At 53.7% G+C, this 18912-nt stretch overlaps 8 protein-coding genes across 8 annotated transcripts; 4 read left to right on the top strand and 4 right to left on the bottom strand.

Moving 5' to 3' along the window:
- Window positions 1-556: 556 nt before the first annotated feature.
- GUITHDRAFT_134797 (hypothetical protein) lies at window positions 557-1337 on the top strand (the record flags this gene model as incomplete). The annotated part of the gene is made up of 4 exons (XM_005838246.1): window positions 557-669; window positions 994-1054; window positions 1097-1186; window positions 1293-1337. The coding sequence occupies 4 exons, from the start codon at window positions 557-559 to the stop codon at window positions 1335-1337; spliced, it is 309 nt and encodes a 102-aa protein (XP_005838303.1).
- A 258-nt stretch (window positions 1338-1595) lies between these two features.
- On the bottom strand, window positions 1596-3422 carry GUITHDRAFT_103239 (hypothetical protein; the record flags this gene model as incomplete). Its single annotated transcript, XM_005838245.1, has 3 exons — window positions 1596-2849; window positions 2898-3102; window positions 3157-3422. 3 exons carry the CDS (start codon window positions 3420-3422, stop codon window positions 1596-1598), a joined length of 1725 nt encoding a protein of 574 aa, XP_005838302.1.
- A 3750-nt stretch (window positions 3423-7172) lies between these two features.
- Window positions 7173-8402, top strand: GUITHDRAFT_103238 (hypothetical protein; the record flags this gene model as incomplete). The annotated part of the gene is made up of 8 exons (XM_005838244.1): window positions 7173-7364; window positions 7420-7484; window positions 7582-7674; window positions 7727-7946; window positions 8002-8061; window positions 8110-8160; window positions 8215-8283; window positions 8355-8402. 8 exons carry the CDS (start codon window positions 7173-7175, stop codon window positions 8400-8402), a joined length of 798 nt encoding a protein of 265 aa, XP_005838301.1.
- A 29-nt stretch (window positions 8403-8431) lies between these two features.
- On the bottom strand, window positions 8432-9138 carry GUITHDRAFT_151040 (hypothetical protein). The gene is made up of 5 exons (XM_005838243.1): window positions 9089-9138; window positions 9014-9036; window positions 8896-8946; window positions 8689-8846; window positions 8432-8630 (listed from the first exon to the last, which is right to left on the bottom strand). The coding sequence occupies exons 1-5, from the start codon at window positions 9114-9116 to the stop codon at window positions 8564-8566; spliced, it is 327 nt and encodes a 108-aa protein (XP_005838300.1). The 5' UTR covers window positions 9117-9138; the 3' UTR covers window positions 8432-8563.
- A 798-nt stretch (window positions 9139-9936) lies between these two features.
- On the top strand, window positions 9937-11497 carry RPS10e (small subunit ribosomal protein S10e, cytoplasmic). Its single transcript, XM_005838283.1, has 6 exons — window positions 9937-10003; window positions 10669-10768; window positions 10818-10981; window positions 11066-11159; window positions 11235-11296; window positions 11390-11497. The coding sequence occupies exons 1-6, from the start codon at window positions 9952-9954 to the stop codon at window positions 11440-11442; spliced, it is 525 nt and encodes a 174-aa protein (XP_005838340.1). The 5' UTR covers window positions 9937-9951; the 3' UTR covers window positions 11443-11497.
- Window positions 11498-11628: 131 nt separating this feature from the next.
- GUITHDRAFT_103235 (hypothetical protein) lies at window positions 11629-13517 on the bottom strand (the record flags this gene model as incomplete). The annotated part of the gene is made up of 6 exons (XM_005838242.1): window positions 11629-11857; window positions 12053-12465; window positions 12660-12719; window positions 12770-12825; window positions 12976-13356; window positions 13460-13517. 6 exons carry the CDS (start codon window positions 13515-13517, stop codon window positions 11629-11631), a joined length of 1197 nt encoding a protein of 398 aa, XP_005838299.1.
- A 574-nt stretch (window positions 13518-14091) lies between these two features.
- On the bottom strand, window positions 14092-16635 carry GUITHDRAFT_134793 (hypothetical protein; the record flags this gene model as incomplete). The annotated part of the gene is made up of 10 exons (XM_005838241.1): window positions 14092-14173; window positions 14231-14499; window positions 14601-14655; window positions 14710-15185; window positions 15269-15310; window positions 15354-15420; window positions 15466-15574; window positions 15792-15864; window positions 15924-16075; window positions 16137-16635. The coding sequence occupies 10 exons, from the start codon at window positions 16633-16635 to the stop codon at window positions 14092-14094; spliced, it is 1824 nt and encodes a 607-aa protein (XP_005838298.1).
- A 436-nt stretch (window positions 16636-17071) lies between these two features.
- GUITHDRAFT_134792 (hypothetical protein) lies at window positions 17072-18530 on the top strand (the record flags this gene model as incomplete). Its single annotated transcript, XM_005838240.1, has 11 exons — window positions 17072-17236; window positions 17265-17306; window positions 17427-17500; window positions 17528-17633; window positions 17661-17764; window positions 17809-17867; window positions 17977-18008; window positions 18109-18150; window positions 18294-18323; window positions 18367-18408; window positions 18477-18530. 11 exons carry the CDS (start codon window positions 17072-17074, stop codon window positions 18528-18530), a joined length of 750 nt encoding a protein of 249 aa, XP_005838297.1.
- Window positions 18531-18912: the final 382 nt, after the last annotated feature.

Raw genomic sequence — 18912 nt, 5'->3', positions numbered from 1 at the left:
AACAACTGCTCGGCGAAAGGAAACTGCTACCCTCGACAGGTACCTGTCTACGGATCCTCCTTGTTAATCTCAACCCTCGTCCTCCGTGCCTGGCCAACAAGACCAGACATTCAACACTGCTTCATCCTCCTCATCCTTCAACCCCATCACGCTAGTCCTCGTCACCGAGTTGTCTCGCTGTTGCTTCTGCTCTCCATCGCTATCCCTTTCAAGGTCTGACGCTCCTCTAGGACCCTGGCTCCACTGGCATCAATGAGCCGCTGAGGGGCAAAGGGCCCGAGTGTGACTGCAAGAATCCTTATTGGGACATCGACTGCTCGAGAGCTCAGGTGAAAAATCTCCTCCTCCTTGATAAAGCTCACAGTCCTCCTCCTTCCTCCTCCTCCTCTCTCTCTCTCTCTCTCTCTCTCTCTCTCTCTCTCTCTCTCTCTCTCTCTCTCTCTCTCTCTCTCTCTCTCTCCCTCCCTTCCTTTCCCATTCTCCCTCCTCGTTCTCTGCTCCCCTCCTACTGACTGCATCCCCCCACTGCCTTCCAATCCTCGTCCTCACTCTTTCCATGACTTCTCACCTCCTCTTCTTTCTCTTCCTCCTCCCTCTTACTTGTCTTCAGTGGTTGGCTACCGCCATCGTCCCTGCCATCGGCATCACCATCATGTCGGCTACAGGAACGTTCCTTTAGCATCTCCTGCGACCCTAATGGGGTGTCTTCAGGCTACACACATCCTCCCGCTGCCGCTTGTGCCACCGTCTACATTTCAGACAAGGGGTCTGTGGACCATTCTCTCGTCTTCCTCTTGCTCCTCCCGCCGCCTCCGACTCTCCGTCGCTCTTATCTCTTGCGTCCTTGTTATCTTTCCTTGTTATCCAACATTGTTATCCATCCTTGTTATCCAACGTTGTTATCTATCATTGTTGTTCATCATTGTTATTCATCCTACCTCCTCTTTCTTCCCTCTCTCTTCTTGACTTCTCGTCTTGTGACGACGAGGGCAGAGGCATCGTCAAGAATCTCCACTGGGGCTTCATCCTCTTTCCCGTCCTCTTCGACTGCATGGTAAGCATGGCGGGAAATTTGAAGACGCTGACCCAACGGCAGGTCATCGTTGTCTTGGGCGTACTCTTCAACAACGCTATCCCTTCCCGCCAGTATCCTCTGCTATGGCGCTTCAGCATGTCCTCGCTCCTGGTGAAGCCCCACCTTGAACCTTTTGTGTTGTGCTCGCGAGCTCTCAGTCGCTCTTCCTCCCTTCCCCCTCTCATCTGCCCTCCTGCGTTTCCTCACGTTGCTCCAGATTATCAGTGCGCTCAGTGGACTTGCGTACATAGTGCGACTGTGACATCTTTGTCTTCACTGTGTAATTACAAGAAAAAATACATGAGCACGACAACAAGCCTGTTGGCACACGCTCACTCAATGTTACCTAGACAAACTGACTAAGTTTGTTTTAACTGATCCAAGGGGCTGCCCGTCAACCATCACCAGCACTCCCCTCATGACCGACTCGGGGCGAGTCCTCCTTGCTCCCAGAGCCTTTTAAAGTGAACTACCACCTCCACATTGTTCACCGATATTCCAAATCCCTTCGTGAATCGCTTCATATCTCAAAGCTCTCCAGCAGCTTCAGCTTCGTGTCCAGCTCTAGAGTCTGAGGCGGGAACATCTCGTCAACGTGCACTGGGTGCAGCATCGACGAATCGATGTCCATCCACTTGCTCGTCTCCACGTTCCAGCTTGGCAGAGCCTGCTCCTCGATCACGTCTTCGCACCTCTCCTGCTCTCCCAGCTTGTGGTTGACATTCCAGATGTCATGCTCATCATCTGTGCCTGGGGAGGCACAGTTTTCATCCAGTCGAGCAAGAGAATCGAAACTTTTGTAATCCTCGTTCAACACGCTGGATCCATTGCTCAGACTGTCTGGAGTGGATGTTGAGTTGGGACTGTCGCAGTCGTCAAGATCCGAGAACTCGTCGTTCTCATCGAGGTTCTCATCTCCAAAGTCATCCTCGTCCAGATGTCTGTCCCCCTCGTTCTCCTCTTCAAGGGGTTGTGAGCCTTCCTCCTCATTCGTCGTGTTCTGGCCTTCATTGTCCTTCAAGACATGCACTCCAGCAGAAGGAAGCTTCTTGTACACTTCAGCTCCGTCGTCCATCTGGATGACAAACTTCTTCATGCGGCAGAGGCTGCTCACAGCACCTTTGTACCATTTGCCGTCTTTCAGCCTCACTTCCACTCTGCATCCATCATAATACGGCTCTGGTGGGTCTTGGTTCTTGACATCTCCACTGGTCTGGTTCATCTTTGAAATACGCTTGGCACGCGGCTGTCCATTTTTCTTCCGGGCATCCCAACAGAAACCAAGAAGATCCAAACAGCGCTTCCTGTGCTCTGGCAATTCGCCCTTGTGCAGGAGAGCCCTTTGATTGCTGACCCAGGAACCGAGCGAGCCGTCGAAGAAAGGAGATTTCTGACTCTGCGATACCATCACATGTCCATGTTTCTGCTTGAACACCATCAGCTGCGCAATCCGCCGGCGCCATGTCACGTTGTCTATATCTCTGTTCCTGGAGCGCTTGGAGGAAGTGGACTCACCATTGGCTGCCACGCCAGAATCCTGAGCATTGTCATTTGGAGAGCATTTCTCTTTATCGTTTGCGTCCTTGCTTTTCCAGATGTCTTCGGTTTCCTCAGTGCCGGTGCCAAAAATGCTATCGAACGACATGCCCTCGGGATGACTGACACTGAAGTCCGACGCGTTAAGGTTCGGCGCCTTTCTTTGATTCCTCGGTGACTCAGCAGGCTCGGAGGAGCTGCAGGAGCCTACGGTCCTCCTTGAATTTATGGAGTGCGCCTGAAGGAGGTCATCAGTTGCAGTCAAACATCACACAGGGGCCCATACCTTTGCGCTCTCAGTATCGTCAGTGCTTTCCGAGCCGAGTGAACTCCCGTTGAAACTTTGCGCGGCCGAGTTATTTGCGATGGGAAACTCTTCATGCATGCATGAAGGGACCATCTCCCCTTCAAAGTCATTCGCTCTAGATGGGCAAAGGGATGATATCACACTCGAGAATGACATTTCGGGAACCGAGCGGTTGGTTGGTTTTCTGCGTTTCGAGCCAAGCGTCAGTGATGTGCGAACAAGGATCGATTCAAGATACCTGTTTGTCTCATCATTGGGAAGAGAAATGCCTGTGTTAGGCTCTACATTCCGATTCGCAAGGACTGTTTTCAGCTGGTCCTCCTCAGAAGGAATCGGGGAGTATCGGCAATCAGTCTCTGGCGACGAAGGCGACCAAACTTCTTGTTCATCAGGAGATCCAACTTCCTGCTTCTGATCATCGGCGAAGTCTTCCTCTGTAAGCTTCAAGTCATATGTCTGCTTGCTCCGCTTCGCCGGGGGAAGGCAGGCAGGCTGTCTCAACATTCTAGCTTTCCTTGCCAGATGAAGCTCAATCGAGGACACGAAAGATTTGACATTCAGTTTGTGTTGCAGGAAAATGTCAGTCATCTCTTCAATGGGGCTCGAAGAAGAGTAGAAAGTGGCGAGCCAGCTTCCTATCTTGCCCTCTTCAACGGGATCGAGGCAGCCCGGTACCAGCCAGCTGAACACCCATCTCCCCAAAGACTTCCTCACGCTCAGAAAGAAACTGGGAAAAGGCGGTTAGTAACTCCTCTAACACGCAGAAACAAAGACAGATCTCACCCTGGTGGAAGAGAAGGTTCCTGAGCATGAACGTCCAGGCGGTTCGACTTGCAAATACACTCACAATGGCAGAACTTCATTATCCTCTGTGGAGTGGCAAGCGATGTGTTGGAGGACTAGGGAGAAGGAGGTCTTCTCCAAGGTGGGCTTGCTCAAGCTGCGAGGTGGACAATTCCAATTCTGAGAGAATTTTCGATCCAAGACAGCTGCAAGTGCACTGAAGGCGGCTACTAAGCACGAAAAGTTCAACTAATTGCTTGAACCCTGCTCACGAAGGGTGGAAAGCAACAATCAATGATAGCCAGAAGAGAGATTCAGCTGCAAATCTCTTCAGAAAGGAAAGTTAAGGACTCGGAAAACGTGTACTGCGCTGTTCAAGACGAAATCGTGCGCAGAGGAGGCTGTAGAGAGGCAGCACGAGATCAGGGAGGAAGAAGTGAGAGGGAGGGGAAGGGGTGAAGGCCACCGACCTACTCAAAAGAGCACGGTGCAACAAAAGGAAGCGAGGGAAATCAGCAGAGAGAGATGAGAATCAGTGAGCAGGAGGAGAGGAGATTTTGGGAAGAGGAAGAATATAGTCCGCCAGCCTTTGCCATAGCACTGGGCAGGGAGCGAGGGGGGGGGGGGAGGGGGAGGAGGGTTGGACGAGAGGGAAGGGACAATAAGGGGGTGGGGGTACTATGTTCAACCCCACCGGTACTATCCCACCACATTGAAAACACCATGGTACCCTACCTATCGATAAAAAATTTATGGGATATTCAGGTAGGGGTTATCACCCCTACCTGAGCTGATTCACGGGAACCCACCATGTATACGGATTGGACCCTGAAAGGGTACTCCCTCGGCTATCCTACCAAAGACCACCCCCAGCTCCTGTCCTACCCCTGTGCAATTTCACTACCCACCGTGCGCAATCACCTAAGGTCCCCTCCGCTACCTCAACTATGACCCCTACCCCCTGTTTTGATTTGTCTACGAACATTCATAAGACCTGCAGGTTTACCCACAGATATATTTCCTAGATCACGGGAAAACCCCACCCTCACGACACAACACCAGTGTACCCCTACCCTTACTTCATTGGTACCCACCCCCTTTCTATCACCTGACCACCCCTCGAAGCGTAAGGAGCTTGCTAACTAAAGCTAATGCTAAACCACCCCCTACCCTACTCAAGAGTTTTTCACTCCCTGATCTTGTCTCCCCACCCTGCTAGAAGTGCCTACACCCCTCCTTGCTCCATCCCGCCCCCACCTTTCCTTTCACCACCCCCTTCTTTTCATAGAACCCCTCAAAACCTACCATCAAGCTCCCACCCTACAAACTTGTACCCCACCTGGTGCTCAATGGCATTTTAAAACACCCCCACCCCTGCGTGTTGCCTCATCCAGCAAAGTAAAGTGTTGGATCGAATCCAAACAAAGAAGTACCTACCATACCTTTAGAGACATTTAAATTATACAAATGAGGGGTAAAGAAATAAAAAAATGAATTGTCAACCTAATCGATATATCCATCCCTGCACTCTCTCCAACCCCGCAACCACTCGAAAGCTCCTACTACCCTCCATTCTCCCTGACTTTCCCAACACCCCCTCCAAAACTCCCCACCCCCTAGCAGATCAGCACTTGCGTATAAGTACTACCCCTATAGGCTTGAATTGCCCCTGTCGCCGCTCACCCACCCCAGCTCATACATGACCCCTACCATCTCGATCAGAGATTGTGGCAACTACCCCCATGACTACAACCGACGAACAACTCCAGCCCACCCGTACTTTGTTGTCCATACCCCCACCCCTTTCCATACGTGTTTTCACGAGCTCAGCTGGTCTCGGACAAACAAAAACTCGCACCCTACCCCCTGGAGCAATCTCGTGCCAATTATCCACCCCCCAGATCTACCGTAGATACCCATGCATCATCCTGTGATTGTGCCCACCCCTCATACCCACCTCCTCCAGCTCAGTCTGCTGAAGATTCAGACACCCCTGATTTCTGCAATAAAACAAGGCACTGAGTGGGTGGTCTGGGGTACCCCCTGGCATTTATACGGCCACTTGAGCTCGAAGGTAGGCTGATGAGCTCAAGGTGGGTGGTTCTCAAAAGTAATTTTAAATTCGAATGAAAAACAAACTTTTAGAGACTCACGAATGCTGATGGAGGGGGTCATTTGTTATGAGATCGATGGGATATTGTAGGGTGGGTACTCGAGAGGAGTTATTCGTCAATGTTAAGTTCATCCCTGCAGTTCTGGGTGACCCTGCTGATAAGCCTCTAGAAATCGCGGGTGGGGTGGGACGGGGGTGAGTGTTTATGTTTCGGACTTTTGGTGATGTCTCAGAAGGTATGAGGTAAGGCCTTTTCTCCTATAGCTCTACATATGAGAAAATGAAGAGTGTAACCCAAAAGAACAAGCAAGAATCTCCAGCTGTAGGCTCTGGGGGTGGGTGTCCTTGGATCTTTGTGGTTACTGATTGTGGACGAAAATGGGGGGTGGGGTTGGAGTGAGGTGCCCACAAAAGGGGGGTCCTGAGACATATGTCGAGGGGTCAGCGAGTGTAGGGTACTGCTAATTGGACTCAGATGTCATGGATGGAGGGTGGGGAGGCGGGGTGGAGGGGGTTGGAAATGGATAAGCCCGGCCAAGGGGCATTGCGACCCTTCATCCGTGGAGGAAGGGTGGGTGTTTGTAGATGAAAAGGAGGGTAGGGTGATTGGAAGGGGTGTGTCATTTTTGAAATTACAACAAATTTTTAAAAGAGGCGGGAAAAATTGAGAGAGGGATAGGTGAATGACCAAGGCTGACAGAGGGTAGGGTACTCCAGTACCGAATAGTGGCGATAGGTGGACGTGGGGTACAAAATGTTAATTTCAGTTGAGGTGGTAGGGTCAGGGGTAGGGTTCTTGATACACTTGCCCTTTCAGGAAAGTGCGACGGCGCTGCCTCGGTATCAAGTTCATTAGACGCTCAACGCCGGGACTCCCGCACGTCAAGGGGGTACTCGCAGCCGCTGCGGCAGTGCCATGCGGTGGGTGGTGGGGTACTAGGTGGTTGGTCGTCCTCGTACTGAGTTTTTAACTTAACTTTGAGTAAAGAAGGGGTATGGGCTGGAAAGAATAAAATGTTTTAATCAGCATCGCCGAGTCTAGGCTTTTTTTTCAGTAAACGGCCCGGCCCGGCTCACCGGCGGTCGGGGCCCCCGGGCCCCGGTCCAGTCCGCGGTCGCCACTGACCGGTAGCAGTACTACCACGGGTTTACTCAAAGTTAAGTTAAAAATCAGTACTAGTAGCTGCACTGAGGAAGGTGGGGATGAGGGGTCACAGATCGGACATAGTAGTAATTTTCACTTAATTTTGAGTGAAGTTGCTGCTTGACGCTTGGAGAAGGCGATTGAAGGACTGAGCAAAGGCAAGGGAGGCAAGGCGAGGACGACAGGGGAGGAGACACGAGACATGTCGAACAAGATGCCCCGAAGAAAGGACATGAATGTCATGCTGGTGATGGTGTCGGTAGGGATTGCGACGGCTCTGGTCGCCCTTGCGATCAAAGGCAGGACCGGAAGCATTTTGGCAAGTAGGGGAAACCTCGACGAGCAGATGAAGGTATACAAGGAAGCTGAGCGTGCGATAGATCATCAGCAGAAGGTTGCTTGGAAGGTATGGCGTCTGGTTTGCTCCATAGTCGTCTGTGCTGAACGCGCGCACATGACAGGGCTTCAAGAGGGCTCGAGCCAGGGTGGCGCTGGATGTTCGTGATGCTCCGAACCGGCTTGCTGGGTATTCTGTTCCTGGATCGACGTGAGAAACCTCTTCATCTCATTTTTTGCACAATACACAGCAGTGATTGGCAATCTCATGCTCTCTTTCATGGTAGGACACAATCATTCCCTCCCCCGTCGAGTCAAACCAGCGGCCAGGGCGGCTCCAATCGTCTGGCAGGATTTTCAGCCTCTGGCAAGGATGCTAGGTGAGATGGACGTTCAAGTGACGGTAGAGACTGACACTGCCTGTGGGGTCAGCTCGGATGACCTGGGGACAAGCTTGCTGCACCTGTCACAGGTGGATGCGCATGAGATGTTTGCCCTTGTTCGTCCTGTGGCTGCAGATTGTTGCTGTACAACGTCTCGAGGTCGCTTCCCGCTGACCGTGCTGCTCCATGTCAAACAGCTGGACGACTCGATTGGAAGCCAGCCCGTGAAGAAGATCAAGATCAAGATCGACGAGCACAAGAAGCCCAAGGTTCGTGTGCATCGCCGCTTGTGTCCAATGCTGAATGCATGCTCGCTCCTGGCAGGTTGTGCCCGTCAAGTTCAGCAAGGAGACTGTTAATCTCTTCAAGACTCTGGAAGAGCAGGTTGGTTGATGTGCCGCAGCTGGCTGTACCTCTTCTCAGATCTCGTAGGCGCATACTGGTCTGCAGCAGCCCAGGAAAAACGGAAAACTGTATGCCAAGGTAACTGGCTGACTTCTGGACTTGAATTCCCAAGAATTGAGATGTGCGGGCCAGGCTGATTCAATCATGAGCATCAATACTCACCTGCCTCCGAGCAAAGCGTTTGTCGACCTAAAAAAACAGGTATGGATATTCGTTTTGAGCAGGATCCTGCCCAGTTCAAGCCGTAATGTTGAATGTTGTTGTTGCTGCAGGTGGAGGATATTGGATTCGAACAGGATCGCTTTCACTACAACAAATAATTTTCTCATCCACAACAGCCGTCTCGTTCACAGCCACTTCTTTCCCCATCCCACAGCCATCAAACCTTCTTCTCCTCCTAGAACTATTCAACAACAACCCCACCATCACTGAAACTTTTTATCCTGACTCCTTTCTTCGGAATTTTCTATACCTTGGGAACTCAAACTGAAAACTTGTGCTCTATAAATGCGAACTTGATCTTTGTAGCGTCCATTTCAAACCCTTCCCTACGCTCCAGCGTCAAACACTTCCTCCAGTCTCCCGTTCATCCTCATCCTCTCAGACCTGAAGGCCGAAGCAACCCCAACCACCATGTCGGATGCGCCCTGACTGGTGAAGGTGGGATCGCACATAACGGTGACCATGGCCGCTGGTTCCAAGGAGCCCTCAGAGATCATGCCTGCTCCAGAAGCGATGGAAACAGTGAGTTTTGAATCTTGCAGCTGATCGACGGAACAAGTTAGGGAAGGGAGGGCATGTCATAAAGGCAACCTTTGGAGCTGTGTGAGAGTAGATGGACTTGAGCAGGACTGTCCTCGACATCTGTCATGAACGTTGCATGACTTTCACTCATCTCATCGTTGCACACAATATCATCTCTATTACTGACCTGTGACATGGTAAAGGTCGTCACTGCCGCGAAAGGGTATGTTACAATGTGGCGAAAAATATCAGAATCAAGTACCGATGTTGACCAGCAGATTCTTAGACATCGTGCAGCCTTGATTAGAATCTGCAGTCAACAAATCAATCCTTACAGACCTGGACAGGACAATCGCAAACCCGACACAATCAGAGTGAGATCGAGAAAACTCATGGAGCATGCAAGGAATGAATGCTGCGAGAAAGACAGAATGGAAAGCATGGAAAAAGGAATTCTAAACTTGTGAATGTGAAGATGGGTGCGCGAGGAGAAAAAACAAGGCAAGGACAGGGTTAGAGAATTAGAAATGTCATATAGCAATCGATGATAGGAGTAAGATTTAAAGTTGGTAGAATGGTGAGGAAGAAAAGAAAGTAACCGGTGGGTAATCGGAAGAAGGCATCAAGGGGAAAACCGTTGTCATGTTGAGGAAGAGGAGGATCTTTGTATGGAAGGTCAGACATTTGTGAGAGTTGAGCGCTACACCTAGAGTATGAAAAAGAAGGGAGGAGAAGTTGATGGAAGAGGGAGGAGAGGAGAATGATCATGACGACGACGACGACGACGACGACGACGACGACGACGACGACGACGAGGAGGAGGAGGAGGAGGAGGAGGAGCAAGCTCGTCGTTCCGCCTCTTGACATCTCATGGCAGTGAACTCATGGAGGGATTGAGCGATTGAGCGGGGACGAGGGTTTGACAGTGAATGAGGGGGATGATAATGGGGTGATCGCGGGGACGAGGGGGGGTTTTTTTTCTATTTCCAGTGGGTATGAGGGGGATGATCACTTATACCTTGTGAGTATGAGGGGGATGATCACTTATACCGGGAGGGCATGAGGGGGATGATGGGCTCTCAAAAAAAAAAACCTCCTCGTGCTGTGAGCGTGCGAGACAGCGCGATGCTCATCCCCAAGGCGAACCGCGTGAAGATCTACTCCTACCTCTTCCAAGGTCTCCTCCTCCTCCTCCTCCTCCTCCTCCTGCTTTTACTTGTTCTCCTCCTCCTCCTCCTTGTTCTCCTCCTTTCTCTCCCTCTCTCTGTCTCCTCATGTCCTCTTCTTTCTGTGCCTGCGGCTCTTGCCCCTGGGTTCCTCCTTGTCCTGTCTTGATTGCTGTTGCTCGCGCGGTTTTGTTTGCCTGGCACATCAAAAGGGCTCGTTTGAATATTTATCATCTGCTATAGCATCTTTCTAAGATGATTTTGATCGCTGTTATCATCATGTTGTACTGTGTCGTCTACCTGCTCCCCTTGCCAGGCTTCTTGTACAGCTCGTTATTCACGCAGTGTAGCTGTGTTGAGTGTTATGAAAATACGAAGCAGTGAAGATTTACAGTTTGATTGTACGAGAGAATTTCAGACACACTGACATGAGCATCTCTTGGACTTCAATCACATGAATGTCTCTTGTCGAGTGCCTGAGGGCGTAGTCACTCAGCATGCGCAAGGCATATTTTTATGTGGCAGGATGGTAGTTGAAACATCAGCATGATACATGATTCATGTGCATTTGGAGCTTATATTATCTGCATATGTCACTCAACCGATGTTGATGTCCTCGTCATCACCTCCTATCCTACATCACTCTCTGTGTGTCGTTACTGACTGTATCTGACAGAGGGAGTTCTTGTTGCTGCCGATGACAAGAACGCTCGCGCTCACATGGAGGTGTCGGACGTCCCCAACCTTCAGGTCATGAAGCTCATGGAGTCCTTGACGTGAGTGCTTGTGTTGACTTGTAAGTCAGAGGCGCTGACGTTCCTTTAGTTCCCGCGGGTATGTTCGCCACTCCTACACCTGGAAGCACCACTACTGGTTCTTGACCAACGAGGGCATCCAGCATCTCCGTGAATACCTCAACCTTCCCGAGATGATCGTTCCCAACACACACAAGAAGCAGCAGACTCGCACAGCTTCCCGCCCTCTCGGAGGTCTGCCCCCCTCCCCCATTCCCCTCTTCTTCCTCTCTCCTCCTCGTATGCCATGGCAATGTTCCTTGCTGATCTTGACGGCAGGCGAGGAGCGTGGTCCTGGTGGAGGACGTTTTGGATCTGGTCCTGGCGACCGCCCTGGAGGATTTGGACGTGGTCGTGGTGGCGACAGAGAAGGGTTAGACTTGCCTCCTCCTCCTCCTGTCCCTCTTTCCCCTCCTCCCACTGTCTACAGCTGCTGACTCTCAAGCAGATATCGCTCTGGGCCTGGCAAGGAGCCCTCTTCGTTTGGTGACCGCCCTTCCTTCGGGCGTGGTAAGCTGCAATTATTTCTCTCAATCCGTCATGCTTATCTCACTTCTCACTCTCCCTCCTTTCTCCTCCTTCTTGTTCCTGACGCTACGACAGGACGTGATGGTCCTCGCTTCGGCGGCCGTGGGGGAGCACCAACACCTCAATAGTTATACATAGCGAAATTTTTCTCAAATTTGCTCTTAAAAGTTTGGCTGATTCGAAGTCTTGACCCGAAGAGCGTCTGATGTGCGAGCTTGAGGTCCCGAGCACTCAACTCGGAGGTTGACACACATCCCTCGTCTCAGGGAGCAAAGTTGTAGACTAGAGTACATCCTGTCCTGTGGTGAGACCAGTCAAAGATCATGCGCATGCATGAAGAGGTCGCAAGCTTCCCACCTGTCACAGATCTTGTGAGTGTAGCCTTGACTGTCCACGACGCCGATGCTGGGCTGTGAGGAGAGAGTCATCTTGGAGCTGTCGTACTGCAGGTTCATCTCCCCGTCTGTGATCCGTCCGACAACTTCCTTCCTGCCCTTCTCTGAGCTCATGTGCACCCCATGCGCTTGCAGGAAGCTCCCCTTGCTGGACGGCAACGTGAGAAGTAGCGACGTGAGACTGATCAGAGGAGGATGGAACAAGTGGAAGTTGATGTGAGGCAGAGGAGAGGAGGGAGAGGAGGGAGAGGAGGGAGAGGAGGGAGAGGAGGGAGAGGAGGGAGAGGAGGGAGAGGAGGGAGAGGAGGGAGCAACTTGGATGAGAGAAGAGAGAAGGAGCGACCTCAGGACATGGTGGAAGGGCCCCCTCCCTTCGGAGAGGCAGGAGTCACTGTCGATGAAGGAGTTGAGAACAGCCTCGCTCGTCACTCCCTCCTGCACATCAGCTCGCTTCCTCGATGGCTGAACGAGATCACTCCAGTGGACGGGGATCAGGAGCCTCCCTGGAGCAGAGAGCCTGCTGATAGGATACACCATCCCAGGCTCCTCCTCCCGCAGGAGCTGATCCATTCTGTCCGCTGCCTCCTCCTCCGTCAGAGAGCTCCAGTCACGCAGCGCTGCCTCGATCCTCTCACGGAAGCTTCTCTTGGAGTGTAGGCCGCTCATGTGGTCGACGAGGAGGCCCTTGTAGAAGAAGTGAACTGTCGGCACCCCGTAGAGCCCGACCTGCTTGATGACCTGCTTGTTCTCCATCACCTGTGCGTGCTGGATCAGCGTCTGCAGAAGACAGCAAGGAGGAGGAGGGAGATCAGAGGAAGATCGTCGAGGGGAGGAAAAAAACAGGCAAGTAGCAACGAGGGCAGAGACAACAGGGAGGGGAGGAAAGAAAAAGGGTGTACCACAAGGACTAGGAGGACAGGGAGGAAAGGAGAAATACTGAGAGCGGGTACCTCAACATCCACGTAGTGAAGTTTTCCTTGGAAGTTCTGGATGACTTGGTCGAGGAGGGGCTAGGATGCAAGCGTCAACGCGGCATCGAGGGGGAGAGTGTCGAGACGACCTGCAGTACCATGCACATGGAGCACTTGGACTTGTAGTACTTGACCACGACAAGCTCTGTCATGCCGTCAAGACAAGTTGCTCATGGGAGCGGGAGCAAGAGCAAGAGCAGCAGGAGCAGGAGCGGGAGCAGGAGCAGGAGCAGGAGCAGGAGCAGGAGCAGGAGCAGGAGCAGGAGCAGGAGCAGGAGCAGGAGCAGGAGCTCACTTGACGAACGATGGTACAGAGCCCTGAGGTCGCCTCCTCCACTGAAGCAAGTCTTCTCCATGCTGAGGTCCAGGGTCGAGTTCACATCCGGAAAGATCCCGAACTGCTCGACTCTGATCTTGCTCACGTCGAAGAGAACTTTAGGTTTCTCACTCGCGCACGTCACCCGTTGACGACGAGCTCCGATCCGCGTCAGTCTGCAGCCGATGAAGCTTGACTGGATGCCTGCTGACCCTCTCCCATCCGTGGACGCCGACGTCATGGATGGTAGCGCGGAGACAGCGCACATGGCGAGGAGAGTCTGGAGCAGAACAGGCAGCATCTTACATCTCTTGGCTACCCTGACGCGGTTGCTCACGATCTTGACCTGGATCTGCGTTCCTGTCCAACGGCAGGTCAAAACTTGTCATGCGCTACGATGAGGACCCTGAGGTGTCTCAATGACTTCTCAAGCTTCTTCCTTGCTTTCCTCGCTTCTCCTCACCCCCGCTGACTTCCCCTCCCATCCTCTTCTCATCTGGCATGTATATCTCATCGAGCATGCCCACAACAACCGCTGATCGCCTCCTCCCCTCTCCTCCTCCCCTCTCCTCCTCCTCCTCCTCTCCCTCTCTTCCTCTCTCCCTCCCTCCCTCCTCTCCCATCCCCCCTCCTTTCCTCCCCGCCATCCCCGTCATTGGGGCGCAAAGAACCAAATGCGCCTCCTCGGCTTTGCCAGCATCGGGTCCACGATTGTAGTCGTGAGGGTGGGGAGGAGTGGGGGGAAGCGGAGGGAGCGAGGGAGCGAGGGAGGAAGAGAGGGAGAGGAGGGAGGGAGGGAGGGAGGGAGGGAAGGGAAGGGAAGGGAAGGGAAGGGAAGGGAAGGGAAGGGAAGGGAAGGGAAGGGAAGGGAAGGGAAGGGAAGGGAAGGGAAGGGGAGGGAAATCAATGTTTAACTTGTTCCCATTCATTCAGAGCGAAGGTTGTGTCAAACAAGAACCCAAGTCTTTCAAGGAACGTTGAGGCAGATCAAAGTTGCGGCTCAGAGCAAGGAGGAGGGAAAGCGCACAGAGCAGGGAGGGGAGGGGAGGGAGGGGAGGGCGAAACACCACTAGAGGAAGATAGAACGAGGGGATATCAGAGAGTGGAGTACTCGAAGACACTAGTGTTGGCCAATCGTGTCTTGATCAGCCAAACTTTCCATCCGTATATGCACCACCTGCTCTATTCAGGTCAACCAGTCTGCCACAGCAACGCTCGTCTCCCCATCACAAACCTCGGCTGGTCGAGGAACGTCTGCCAGACAGGAGCTCCCTGTATCGTCACCACATCGCCAGCTCTGTGGGAGGTCAGAGGACGCGGAGGATGTAGAGGAGGTAGAGTGTGGAAGAGGTAGAGGAGGTAGAGGAGGTAGAGTGAGGAAGAGGAAGAGGAGGTAGAGGAGATAGAGTGTGGAAGAGGAAGAGGGGGCAGAGTGGAAGGAGAGGACGGGGACCGGTAGCAGGAGATACGAGAGAAGAAGTCGTGGTCAGGGTCCTCATGCATCTGTGAAGAGGAGGTGAGCAGAGAGTGACGGGAGGAGGAGGAGGAGGAGGAGGAGGAGGAGGAGGAGGAGGAGGGAGCAGCAGCAGGATGAGAAGCCTTACCCTCCTTGAGAAGATGACCTTGAGAGAGCTTGTAGCTTCTCCTCCTCCCTCGTCCCTGGGGAACGCTCCTCGTCAGACGATCGGGCTCGAGCATCACAGAGTCTCTTACAAGTCCTGCAAGATCATCTCGGTGGGCAGGCGCTTCGACTTGTAGAGGCAAGAGGAGATGACGCCCGTGACTGTCCACGCGCGGAGGAAGGGATCCGACAGGAGGAGGTTGGGAGAAGCCCGTATCCTCCTTACAGTCTCCATCCCCTCCCTGATGAGTCGCTCATCGTCCTCGTCAGGATCGTACCCGCTCTTGTACAGGTCCACGTTGTAAAACTCTGACCTCCCTTTCATCTTCAGCCTGTCCACCTGCTCTAGAGCAGACGCCAGCGCGTGCATGCACGACTCAACAGGCTGCCAGCAGACCGACGAGCTGAGGAACTCGACGACTGACAGCGAGTTCTTGACGCACTCCGCGCACGTGACAGAGCTGAGCTCGTCCTCGGTCTCGCACCTCAGGAAGGCTCGGAGGTTGATCCGCTTGTTGATGTTCTCCTTGTCTACTAGAGTCGCACTCACCCTTCGCTTCCCTTTGTCCTTGTCTGGGCAGACGAGCATCAGCCTCCTCCCTCCTTCCCCTCCTTCTTCCCTCCCCTCCTTCCTCCATCACCGAGAATGACCTGCCGCAGCTTTCGTTGGTGCTTGAACCAAACTCGGACGACCTTGCCAGTACTCTCAAAGGAGCGAGCAGGACAGCGAGCTCACCTGGACCGGAGCTCCGACCTGTTGAGCGAAGTCCGCCAGGTCTCTCGGGCGGTTCAAGTGGGGGCATCTGCCCAGCTGGCATCAGAGGAGCAACTCCGGCGCTCTCGTCCACCTATCAAACTCCTGCTCGAGCTGAGCGATCTGCGAGTCGCTGAGCTCCACTGAGCGTCGAGTCTCGGCGTTGTCGCTGGTGTTTGAAACGTTGCCAGCAGAGGAAGGATCTGTGGAGTGCGTCAGCCGGCGCCGACCGCTAGGGCCTCTTGCTTGCCTGGCTGTGGAGGAGCGTTGAGAGGAGGAGAAACCTCTTCGAACTGATAGAGCGCGGAGGGGAGCGGGTGCGAAGGCCTGGTGAACTCTTGGTCCCCCATGGACTGCATGATCGATAGACACCCAGCTCTGTCCGAGCTGGAGCGAGTCTTGTCAAGGGCAAGGACGGACAAGTCGCTGCGAACCTCCAGATACGAATGTCGTTCATGCTGGAGAGCATGCAAGGGTCCTTGAGGCAGACAACCTGCCAGGGCAGGGATGTGAGCGTGAGAGGAGGGAGGCGGGAAGGATCAGAGGCCTCACGGGAGGGACATTCTCGATGTGCTCTTGATGCTTGAACCACTTGCAGCAGGGGGAGGTCACTACTCCGACGAGCTCCTGCGGTGCAACTTGGCGTGAGCGACGGGGACGCGACAAGCCATAGCCTTCACCGAGTGCTCGATGCTCTCTAACACCTGTCAACCAGCAGCAAGCGCGCATGTGAGGTCGCAGGCAAGAGAGCCTCCAACCGCTCACTGACCTCTGCTAGCGAGCAATGGCAGTGTACCATGATCAGGACCATCCTCTTCACCTTGAGTCGAACTTGTTGGATCCTGTACGGTAGCAGCTGCACGCGCTCTATCGAGGTCCAGGGGTGCTTGACAGAGTCGTCACCAACCTTGACAGTGAGAAAGTCCTTGTAGTCTCTCGTTCTGTCTGAAGGAGCGAAGGTTTCCGCACAGCTCGGCTTGAGCATGGGATCTATGGCGATGCATCTCCCCGCTCGAGTCAGATGAGCGAAGATCGCAGCAGTGCGAGGCGTCGTGCCATCTCCAACAAAGACGTAGGCGTCAGAAGAATCGAAATCCGCGCATTGAACCGAGAGGAGGCGTCGGAATGCTGTGTATACAGCCATGCTCTCAGTGATCTCCTTCGCATTGGGGAACAGCTTCAGGGCAATCAGGGACGGGGCGCACTCGAGCTTCAAGAACTCGTCGACATACTTGAGTTTGCTCTCTTGTCGGTTCTGATGCATGCTCCTAGAAGAAAGGTTCTTGGCTGGTGAAGATGAGGATATTGGGCTTGTAGTGCAGCCCTCCTCTTCGATCTTCTCCTCTGAATCCTGGATTTCTCCTTCCTCTCCCTCTTTCTCTCGTTCTCTCTCTCTCCCTCTCTCCCCCTCTCTCTCTCTCTCTCTCTCTCTCTCTCCCTCTCTCCCTCCCTCTCTCTCTCCTTCTTCTTCCTCTTGCCGCTGACCAGGTTCTCTACCGAACCATGTCCAGTGATGCGTCCATTTCCGCGTCCATTTCGCCTGGTCTGAGGGGGGATGTACCATTACTTCACTTTGTCACCCCCACCCCCCTTTTGAACTAGAAATCTACCCCTGTTGTTCGGTCCGGAAGCATAATTCGTACCCACCTAGTTCTCTGGGGGTATTTCCTAGGACCACCCTAGCGCCCTGCCCCATCATCATGGCTGGGAGAAGGTCCTGGGTGAGCGATCGCCGCGGCGGCGGCATGGAGGAGGAGGGGGAGGAGGAGGTAGAGGAGAGCGCCATGCTCGAACCGCTAGGGCAGTCAAGGTATGTGAGCATGCTGATGGACGCACTGCTGGTGGTGTGGGAGGGGGTGGTAGAGGTACTCCAGGATCCTGAATAGTTGGCAGGGGAACGGGAAGGCGCCTACGAGCTGGAGCGAAGAGGAGGAGGTGAGAAAGACAGTCGATGCTCCTCCTCTCACATGGCACATGCCATGTCGACGTCTCGTCCTTGCTTCCTTTGTGTCCTGAGCTCCTCCCACATCGCCTCGTGTTGTTCTACGCGTACAGTCTTGTCCTTTGTGGTGGATCTGCTCTCTTTCGTTCTCCTGCCCAGCTTCCCCATCCTCCCTTGCCCGATGCTGGTGTGCTCTCTTGAACATCCACTGCAGGAACCTGTACATAGCCGTGGGGAGCTTCAGCTTCTTCATCATGTTGTACATTATCGTCGCCTCGGTCGCGTCGTCGGGCTGGGAGGCGGCAAACAGCATGTGTCAGGTGAGATGGCTGCTCGGCTCGTTCAAGGTGTCAAGACGCTTCTTTCAGCGACTGGGGGGGGATATGACGCCCGAGAACCGCATGGAGGACTGGGTCCCGTTCATATCTGCAGTGAGCAAGATATACCTACAGTGAGAGGTTCAAGCAGGGGGAGCTGTTGTTGACCCGATGCAAGGTTGGGGAGGAGCAAGCTTCCAGATGTGAACCTGCTGGATGTCGCCAAGAAGTGCGCAGGTCCTCCCTCCCTCCCTTCCCCCCCCCCCCCCCTTTTGTCCTCCCCATCCACGAATTCTTTTGCTCTCGTCATCTCTCACTTGTCTATCTTACTGTCGCCGCTCAACAGCATCGGGGTGGAAGGATGACTGCGGCAAGGAGGTCTTCTCCTCCCATCGAAATCTTCATCAGACTGTGGAACACGTGCTACCTCTTACCTCTCTCCTCTCTCCATGCCTGAACCATACTTGCAAAATGGCAGATCGAGCGGGAGAGAGAGCTCTTGCGAACTGAGTTTGACAAAGTGAGGCTACCTGCTCATCCTCCTCCTCCTCCTCCTCCTCCTCCTCCTCCTCCTCCTCCTCCTCCTCCTCCTCCTCCTCCTCCTCCTCCTCCTCCTCCTCCTTCCTCCTCCTCCAGCGACCATCCTGACTTTGCTCTCACAAGCATGCCGCTCGTTGGCGTCCCGTCGGTCAGGTAGAGGGTCACAGCGAGGTTTCTCCTCGTGACTGTCCTGCAGGAGCTGAGACTCCCTGCCGGGTTTTCATTGGAATACAAGAAGGTAATGGAGGAGCAGCAGCAGCAGCAGGAGGAGGAGGAGGAGAGGAGCAGGAGCAGGAGCAGGAGCAGGAGCAGGAGCAGGAGCAGGAGCAGGAGGAGGTAGTGGTGGTGGTGGATCAGTAGAAGGAAGAGGGGGAAATGGCGGGAAGGAGCAGGTGACTCATGAGTGAGCAGGCGATGGCAAGAGCAGAGCTGCAAGTCTGTCAGATGCCTCCCACTGATGATGACTGTGTCCGAGTGAGCTCCTCCTCGATTCTATCCTTCCCTCCGTCCCTCCCTCCGTCCCTCCCTCCCTCCCTCCCTCCGTCCCTCCCTCCTCCCTCCCTCCCTCCCTCTCTTCTATGATTTCACGTGGTCAATTTGCATGTCTGCAGGCAAGAGAGGAAGAGATCCAGGCGATCAAAGTTCTTCATGCTGAGGTCTCACCTCTACCTCCCCCTCCAACACCTCCTGCAGTTCCAGCTTCTCTCCCTCCCTTTCTTCCCCCGCCTCCCCCCTCCTCCTC

This window comes from Guillardia theta (assembly GCF_000315625.1).
Source record: "Guillardia theta CCMP2712 unplaced genomic scaffold GUITHscaffold_12, whole genome shotgun sequence".
NCBI lineage: Eukaryota > Cryptophyceae > Pyrenomonadales > Geminigeraceae > Guillardia > Guillardia theta.
This window is presented reverse-complemented; position numbering and strand designations above follow the sequence as displayed.